We start from the raw sequence: 10,076 nt of genomic DNA on the forward strand, positions 1-10,076 counted from the left end.
CATATGTATGTAAGTAGTAGCGGCACATTGGGTGAACTAAATGCATTCATACATATATATTTATGTACAACTGTAGCTAATATTGTACGCGTCTTCCCAGGTAGGTTAAGTGCTGGTGATAAACACATGTGGCATAGTTAAATACTGTGTACATAACTACAATTAAAACATTGAAAATGTTACAATTTCGGCATATGACTGGAAAAACTCTACAATACACACAAATTCTGGTTTCCTAGACATGTACGAAGTGATTAGCACAGCTGCATCCTTCAACTTGTCAACTCGCGGAAAATTTCCCGACATTTTTTAAATTTGAAGCGTAATATCTCCACAACAAGAGTTTTTCCAGATATAAGCTATACACCAGATGAAAGCTAAGGTTTCGGCCTAGATTTGTGGAAACCAAGAATAAAATCGACTGACCAGTTTTTGAGAAAATTCTCGAAATCTATATTTTCAGCAGCCAGATTTTTAGTTTTCAGGCGAAAACGTTTGACGTATTTATATGTCATAAACAAAAAATATAGCGTTAAATAGCTTGTTTGAAGGACCTTCTATTGATATACACATGAATGACATGGACTGAGTAGTGCGGCCTCAGTGGTAGTTTAAAAAATTGCATTTTTTCGAAATTCAGGCAGCAGCCACGCCCACAAAGGAATACGAATCAAAACATCCTGGAACAAAACCATCTTAGTTTTTTTTGTAATTTAATTCCTGAAAGTTTGAAAAAAATTAAATGATGGTACGTACAGACGCCACATACATACCAAAGCATCTCGTAGTGGAGACACGAACCAAAACACATGTACCTCTATATCTTTCCAACTAGTGGCCGGAACTTAATATATAAGGTATCGTTTGAAAGGTATTGGCCTATAGAATAACACTAAATATGTTGGGTGTGCCCACATGCCCCCATAAACCGGCAAAAGCAAAAAAAAACGTTTTTTGTTTCGCAACACTTTAGCCTAATTTTTAATAATCCGGTTAATCGCTTGAATACATTTTCTGGACACACTCAGCAAGACCTTTCCAACGATATCTCAAACATATCCATTGGACGTCTGGATAAAAACTTCAAAATCTCGTGTATATATAAGCGAGTCATTTCAGCATGCTACTGTGGCTGCTTTCGTCACTCGCGCGCACTGCCGTTCGCTGTGATCTATTGAGGAGTGGGACTTGGTATGTAATATATGGTTAGTATAGTATGGAAAGGGCTCTATTCACATTGGCGCTAAAATACAAAAAGCCGGAACTAACTAAAAATCCAAAATTTACTTTTTGATTGATTATGATGCATTTCATCGAATCATAAGTCCCCACATCGTTTTAGGTAATGCAAAAATTTAATTAGTTGTGGTTTTTTGCATTTCAGCGACAATGTGAAATAGTACTAACGATACATATGTTGAAAATTTGCGTTCATTCGCCTCAAAAAATATATCAAAACACATTGAGTGCATGGAATGGAACAACAAAAGGGATTTGATGGCTTGTGGTACCGACAGCGGTGAGTAATTAATTGTGGCTGCCTGCAACAAGGAAAAGCCGAATTTAGCTAACTTATAAAAAAACTAATTACAAGGTATTCATTACAGGTGAACCTTTCCAAGAATTCACCCGGGAACTAAGCAAATCTGAGACCTTTATCGTCCGTTATTCCATAATTCAAATTATTATACAAAACGGGGTACCTTTTTAACGAAATAACAAGATTTTAAGCTAATTCTGCTGGCAGCCACGACTTTCAAAACAGAATTTTCTTCGAAATTTTCATTCCTATTCACAACCTTCGCTATAAGCGCACATTTTCAAACCAGTCACAGAAGACAGGATTAAAAATGAATTACAAAAACTAAAATCGAAAAACGCTGATGACGTAATAGGTTCTCCAAATTCTGAAACAACCAAAAGAATTGGTGCTCCAAATTGGAACATAACGGTGTTTAAACAACGATCTTGCCATGATGCTAGATTGTGAAGATGACAGTCAGGAGGATACATCCGACATTTGCAGCCCCGATGCAATTCCCAAAAAGGAATTGTTGCACCGCAATAAAAAAAAGAAATATAACTGAAAGTCCTCTCAACTGGTGCAGCGTCAATCGAAAAGAATTTACAATTTTGTCGCCTCGAGCGAGTAGTTATTTAGTGGCGCAGATTTGATTTACGACCAATTAGGAATCAGGCTGTAACCCGAAAAGGCAGCAAAATTACTCTTTCTTAGATACAATGTTCCAATTTTTTAATTGAAGTACTAAATAAAAAAATATTATTAAGAATTAATAGCTTTTCCATTTCTTATTTACCTAAATCCCCTAATGTACTCACCACAATTATTTCTTAAAAATATTTGACATCCGCATTCGCATTCGCATCCGCGGATGTTAGCTTTAAAACATCCGCATCCGCATTCGCATCCGCGGATGTCTAAAATTCCACATTCGCAACATCCCTACTCTGTGGTAAAATAACGCCGTTCATATGAATTCTATCAGCGGAACTTCATTCACTTGAAATTAATTTTAATAGCAATTTTATGAGTTATCCAAAATTAATTTGCATATCTTGAGTTTCTAGATTCTGAACTGGTTTTAAACGATTAATGCAAAAATATTTTCAGTGATTCTATTACACGATGTTACACTGATCATGAACTTTTTAATTGACCTAGTACAGGTAGTAGGGCTGGTCAATTAATTCACGAAACTGCGCTTAAAATTTTTCTAACACCTTGAAAATTTCAACTTATTCTTATAAAACCATTTTCGCATGACTTCCGGCACTAAATAACTTTTAGCTCGGTTATATTTTAACCCATTTTAAGTTTTTATATGACTATGAAAAGGATACTTATACTATTTTAAGAAATAATAAGTTTTGTGAGCATATTATAAATATATGGAAAATTTTTAGGTCAATCTGAAATTTACACCAATTTTTATTATTTTTTCCAATTCTACAACATTTTTTGGCAAAACATCAAAAGAAAATTGTCTCTTTTAGTAACTATTTATAATGTTTTATTCCGAGTAGAACTAGGTACCTTTATAAAAATCAATAGACAATTTCGGAAATTATGATTTTTCTAAAGATTTTTCCAAAATCACTTCGACAAAATTTCACAGAAAATTTTACTAGTTGACCTTAACATTTTTGGGCAGAGCCGCATGCGTTTTGACGTGGAATGGCCCGTATAATTCCTATCTATATTGCATATCTATGTATGTACACGCTAGTGTTTATTCATCCGAAAACATTTTATGTATAATAGATACATTAGCGCGGGATTTCTATTATAACTTCAGTATAAAACGGGATTTAGGTTATATTTGAACGGGATTTTATTAAACCTGTTACTGGCAATACTGGTTTAGACTGATACGCAAGTTAGCAAATCTTCCAATTGCTAGTCTTCTTAGAAGAAGAGGATACCGGATGTACCAAAGTATCGAATCCCACAATTTTTCCTAATGCCAACCAACACTTTTTACAGCCGTTTTTTGCTCTCCTGAAAAATATCCATTTCCACATTCGATAGTTTGACATGGTAGCGACGATATATAGCTTTGTAGATATTCTGGTAGTGGAGCATTCCATTGTTACGTAAGTATAGTTTTAAATACGTTAGCAAGACACGTGAAGTATTTAATAGTTTGAAAATTAGTCTTTGATTATATGCAAACACTTTAAACTTAGTTTATATGCTTTAGAAAAAAAAAAGAAAAACCGTCACGTAACAGACAGGTCGAATCAGGCTACGGCAATTATGGCCGCGTGTATTAAAACCGCGATCCAAAAATGAAATGAGGCCGTGCGGGCTAATTTATTTTGCCAAGTGAAATTAGGCCGCGATCAAAAAATGAAATTAGACCAATCGGGCATAATTCATTTTAACAAGTTAAATTAGGCCGCGATCGAATAATGAAATTAAGCCGCGCGCAAATAATTCATTTTGGCAAGTGAAAGTTAGGCCGCGATCAAAAAATGATAAGGCCGCCTTCTTATTTGTTTGGCGGTCAAAATTCCATCCCCCATATAGAACACTCTTCTGCGTAGGCGGCCTTCGGCCGCGCTTAGGGATTATAACCCTCACTAAATAAGTAGAATACTCCTTTCTGTGTTGCCGAAGAAGAGGGGCTGAACACCTTTTGCAGAGAACACCTATCTGCGTAGCCGGCCGCGATCAAACACCAAACACCTTGTGAAGAGAACAGCTTTCTGCGTATGTGGCCTTCGGCCTCGCAGAGGGATTAAACCCTCACTAAGTAGAATTCTCTTTTCTGTGTTGCAGAAGAAGACGGGCTGAACACCTTTTTCAGATAACACCTTTCTTTATTTTGTGGTTCGATTTGTCCACCAAATGAAAAATAAACTTTATTTGTGATGCGGATAATTTAATTTTGCCAATCAAAATCGATCAAAACATGAAATTGGGACGCGCGGGTATTTATTAAGCAAACATCAAGCTGTGAGGTTGTACTTTATTATGCTCTAATTTTGGCTTTCTACTTGCTAAGTTCATTGTGCTAATTCTGTGTTAAAGTAGTGATAAAAAGTGCTTATGAGCATCATAGTGTGAAAAATTGAAGCTAAGTGAAAGTTGTTGGTTTTATATTAAAGTAAATTAAATTAAACTTCACTAGCATACATTCTAATTTTGCCGAGTCATTTGTTGCTATCATTGTTGTTGTATCCTTTGTAGTTAACTGAATTCATTTTGTTTTTGCACATTTGTTCTACTCTTTTTGTTTACTTTTTCTAGTAATTCTTGTCACAGCTCTTTGTATTGCGTTTATTAAGTGTCATGGTTACAGTGATACTCAAACTGTTCGCTACATTTATTTAAAGCTATTTACATCAGCTCCTTAATTGTTATAATTTATTTTGTTTGTCTTTTATTAACGAGTGTATTACATAAATCTTTCAATATGAAGTGCGATCTTGATACTTGCCAAATTAAAAGCGATTCTGAACGCTACTTATCGTGCTGGCTGTGTGATGGTATTTACCATCTGAAATGTGCTGGTTTGACAGGAAGAATTCTGGACGCTATTAATGATGGCAAGGGCCTTCGCTGGTCTTGCGTAAAGTGCAGGTCAACCGAAGTTGATCTTTTCAAGCTATTTAGGCAAACCAGAAATGGTTTTACAGAAGTAGGAAGAGAATTGTCGGTACTGACAGAAAAACTTAAGCATTATGAAATATGTTTAAATCGTTAAAATGCTTAGATACCTTGCAATCTGTTAAGGATATCCGTGTGTCTAAACGTAAGCGTCTTCATAGTCCATCTAAGGAAATTACTGCCGGTGCACGTCAGAATAATCTTCCGACGGATTTAATTAATTTATCCTCTCCGTGAAGTGGTGGCATCATCTTCAAAGCCTCCACCGCCTTCCCTATCCTCAACTACTAACGCAGTAACTCAACCCCCTCCGCCGGTACTCCAGTCTGATACAAGGAAACTAGTTGTGGTTCCGCCAAAGAAGTCAATCTTTGTTTCTAGATTTTCGAGAGACACTACCGAAGACGATATAAAGCTTTACATCTCATCAAAAATTACAACTGTCGACTTAAGCATCAGAAAATTTAATTTTAATTACGAAAGAAATATTGCTTCATTTAAAATTGACGTAAATTTAGATAATTTTAATGCGCTGCTTAGTAGTTCTTTTTGGCCCCCCGGAGCTTTCGTTCGTGAATTCGAATATAGGCCCAAAAAAGTAAATAACTTAGCTAATATTCCCCGTCATAACACTGAATCAAAAAACTAATTATTAAATCTGCTTTAAGTATTTATTACCAAAATGTAAGACTGTACTAAATTAACGAACTTATACTTTAAAGGCCTTTAATGTAATTATAATATTCTTTCTTTTACTGAAACTTGGCTGAAACCTCACATTTTTAATTCAGAGATTCTTCCAAATAATTATCATATCTATAGACAAGATAGGGGGGCTGTCCTCGGCGGTGGCGTACTCTTCGCTGTAGACTCTTCAATACCATCTGAAGAAGTTAGTCTTCCACACATTGATTCAGTAGAGTTCAACTGCATTAGTGTACAGGCTGGAAAAGGGTCTATTTACTTAGCTCTATGCTATATCCCTCCCCGATCTGACACATTGGTATATTTACGACTCATCTCTTTACTGAAATCAGTTAATTTACTGACTAAACCCTCTGACTCAATGATTGTGTTGGGTGATTTAATTTACCAAGCATATCATGGAACATCATTGACAATGATATCGTACCTTTCACGTCTAGTGCGTGCAACAACGTATTTTTAGAGGAGATGGCTGAACTCTGCCTAACTCAGGTTAATGTACTTCACAATAAGTTTGGTAAAGTATTAGATCTTGTTTATGTTGATGATGCATCTAAGTCCGTTGTAAATAAGTGTGATCCACTAGTTTTGCCCGAAGATGTCTACCACCCTGCTATGGAGGTATCTTACGAAGTTATAAGTGAAGGTCAAAATTGCAGAACCCAAGCATACGAACCAAATATTCGCTTTGATTTTTCGAAAGCCAACTTTAAAATGCTTAACAAAGAACTGTCTAAATTATCGTGGCCTGCATTTAAAGAAAATATTGAACAAAGCGTTGCACTTTTTAACTTGACTTTACATAAATTATTTGAAAAGCATGTGCCTAAACGCATGTATGTTCCTGAAGAGCAAACACAGTTATGGTTCATAACCCCGTTACATAAAAGCGGTAGCAGATCTTCAGTGGAGAACTACCGGGGAACAGCTAAGCTTTCTGCAATTCCTAAATTATTTGAAGCAATTATAACAAATCAGTTGACGCATTCTATCTCTTCTAGCATTTCATATAGTCAACATGGATTTTGCAAGGGCAAATCAACTTATACAAATTTACTTGAATTAACATCCTATATCTCAAAAGCATTTAGTGAAAGCAAAACTGTTGATGTTATATATACTCACTTCAGTAAAGCATTTGACAAAGTGTGCCACTCGTTGCTCATCTACAAACTTGATCTTCTTGGTCTTCCACCTAATTTTGTACGTTGGATCTCTTCATACCTCTATGATAGATCACAAATGGTAATGTTTAAAAATACTATCTCTGACGTCATTGATGTTACTTCAGGAGTCCCTCAAGGTAGCCACCTAGGCCCGGTTCTGTTCTTGCTTTTTATAAACGATATTTCTACAGATATACAATTTTCCGAAATTTCAATGTATGCAGATGATGTAAAGCTTTATAAATCGTACGATTCAATTAAAGAAAGGTCTTTGCTACAATCAGACTTAGACAGCATGGCTTACTGGTGTCAAGTAAATCTTATGCCTATAAATCTTAAGAAATGTAAAGTAATGAGCTTCTCGCGAAGAGCTGTTCATCCCGCTTCTTATACAATAGGTAACCATAACCTGGAACCGGTATACAATTTTGTGGACCTTGGTATCACAATGGATCCTAAGCTTAATTTTAATCTTCATATTAATGTGACAGTAAACAAGGCTAAAGGTGTACTTGCTTTTGTGAAACGATGGTCAAAAGAGTTTTGTGACCCTTATATCACTAAAACCCTGTTTACAACATTAGTTAGGCCAATTCTGGAATACGGTTCGGTGGTTTGGAATCCAAGGTATCAAATTTACTCAGACAAGATAGAATCAATTCAAAAACCATTCCTACTTTTTGCTTTAAGAAATTTCCGTTGGGATTCTCAATATAACCTTCCACCTTATACGAGCCGATTAAAACTTATTAATCTTCCTACACTTTCCAGCCGCAGGCAAATGCTTGGTACGATTTTTATAGTTAAATTACTAACAGGCTCAATTTCAAGTCCGCTTCTTCTTGGCGAAGTTAGCCTTAATGTTCCCTCCCGGGTATCAAGACACTTTTGCCCCCTATTTCTGAAAGCTTGTAAAAGTAATTTTGAATTGCACGACCCACTCCGTTGCTTATGCTAGGATTTTAACTCTCATTCCAGCACGTTTGATATATCAGATCCGCTTTTCAGCATTAACCCTTTCACTTTCTCAAAATACCGCTTTTCTTTTTTCTCGTATCGTTCTACTTTGTCTTTGATGCCAATTCCCACAAAGTTGGAAGCTAAGTAAACTCCTTTATTGTCGAACCATTTTGTGATAATAACTTTTCCATCTCCGCTCACTTCTGGTTCAGCACAGCCGCGACCTTTCTTTCACATTACAGCATCTGTGGAGAGTGGTGGGTTCCGAAAGCGGTTTATACGAATTGTGCCAGCTGCTAGAATTTTCCTTTTCTCCAAAATTTCAAGTAGAGAATACGTGGTGAAGAAATTATCTGTGTAAACTTGGTGACCAGTTGAATCTTGGGGCACTCTTTTTAGCAGCTGTAATGTGATGGAAGCATTAAAACCATGTTTGTTGATAAGGCTTGGTTCAATTTCAGTGGATGAGCCCTGATAAGCAATGAAATCATACAACATTCCACTTTTTCCACAAAGCACATAGAGTTTTATTCCCCATGGACAAGGTTTACCACGTATATACTGCTTCATTCCCATGTGCCCTGTAAATTGTATAATCTGTTTTTCAACGCAAAGGGTTTCCTCCAACTGGTGCTCCAATAATCGCTTCCGAATCGCATCCATAATTGGTCTCACTCGATGAAGTTTTTCATTGTTTTTTGGGGGCAGATAAGTATCCACTAAATGCAAATGTGTTCGTAGCGCATAAAAACGATTTCGTGTCATATTACTAGTGAAAATGGGCAATGTTGTACCTTTCTCCCAGAACATTGCTACCCGTGGAAACTTCAATATACCCATCATAAAATGTAAAGCGTAGAATTGCCGAATTTCTCTTGGACTAGTGGGCCGAAAATTTGATTCTTTCTGCACACTATACATATTAGTGAAATTGGAAACATCTTCAAAAAATTGGGGTGGTAAATATTTTTGAAAATATTCGTATTCACTTTTGACTGCTGTAGGCAACTGTAAAGGCGGAACAAACAAAAAATCAGCAATTCGTTCATTACTGCGGGAATGGCGCCACTGAACATTGATTTTCTCAGTAATATTTGACAAATCATAGTTTCCTTCTGCTGCTTCCATAGTTGCCAACTTCGTGCTTTAAGCACTCGATTTAGTGCTTTTTGAAAATTAACCGCCCTATTCCCACACCACTGACAAAACTCAGCGGCTGACTATTGCCTTTACTACTGCGCCTAATACTATGCCGCAAATTTATTTTAAACTGTCGTATGACAATTGTCAGTTTTATTGTTATGACCTACTGAGTAAGCGACAACGGCGAAACAATGTTTATATTGTGTTTTAGGCGCAGTAATTGCGACAATAGTCATATGATGAATTTTGTCAGTGTTGTGGGAATAGGGCGGTAAAACGCCAAAAAAAATCATTTAGTGCCTAGTGCCTTTTTTAGTGCTTTTTTTCTGAACTAAAATTACTCCGATATAGTTAAAACCTGAAATAATTTTCAAATATTTAAAGCTGTGGCAGCACTGAATTTACAAAAATCTACAAATTTAAATGCACTTAAATACAACCATGATTGATAAAAAGCTGAACTGAAAGCTGAAAAGCTTGAAATTCACGTTGTTCAATTATATTCGCGTTGAAAATGCTAGTAGATATGCGAGTAAGTAAAGTATTTCTTTTATTCTTTTCTAATTATTTATAAAAATTTTTATTTTTGTACCACCTGAGTAAAACACATGGTTTCTTGGTGCCGCACAATTGCTCTAACACTAGAATTTTGAGATATCCTAACCTCAAAGTGCCAAAATCACGGTTTTTGGCGATATTTGAGGTTATATAATGAAAACAAAATTTTTTTTCCTCATTTCTACCTAGGGCATGATTTTCGTTTGTTGGGATTCGATTTTTCTTTCTTGAGATATGTCAGTTTTAATGTGCAGTACTTCGGTATTACGTCGTAACCATGAGTCATTATAGCATATGTGGCTTTTCAATCGTTATGAGCGAAAAAGTTTTGTTTATTGATTTATGTATGCATTCTTGTAAATATTGTTAATTTTTTGTTTTTGTTAAATACATACAAACTGTTATGAAAA

At 35.8% G+C, this 10,076-nt stretch overlaps 1 protein-coding gene across 1 annotated transcript; it reads right to left on the reverse strand.

The window, feature by feature from the left end:
* Positions 1-8,196: 8,196 nt before the first annotated feature.
* On the reverse strand, positions 8,197-8,886 carry LOC108359837 (piggyBac transposable element-derived protein 3-like). The gene has a single exon (XM_017611903.1). The coding sequence runs from the start codon at positions 8,884-8,886 to the stop codon at positions 8,197-8,199; it is 690 nt and encodes a 229-aa protein (XP_017467392.1).
* Positions 8,887-10,076: the final 1,190 nt, after the last annotated feature.

Source organism: Rhagoletis zephyria, unplaced genomic scaffold (assembly GCF_001687245.7).
Source record: "Rhagoletis zephyria isolate East Lansing unplaced genomic scaffold, Rhagoletis_zephyria_1.1 Rzeph_scaffold_00476, whole genome shotgun sequence".
NCBI classification, from domain to species: domain Eukaryota; kingdom Metazoa; phylum Arthropoda; class Insecta; order Diptera; family Tephritidae; genus Rhagoletis; species Rhagoletis zephyria.

Bases quoted from the DNA above. Each gene is read 5' to 3' on its own strand.
- LOC108359837 (XM_017611903.1), bottom strand. From the start codon at position 8,886: ATGTATAGTGTGCAGAAAGAATCAAATTTTCGGCCCACTAGTCCAAGA.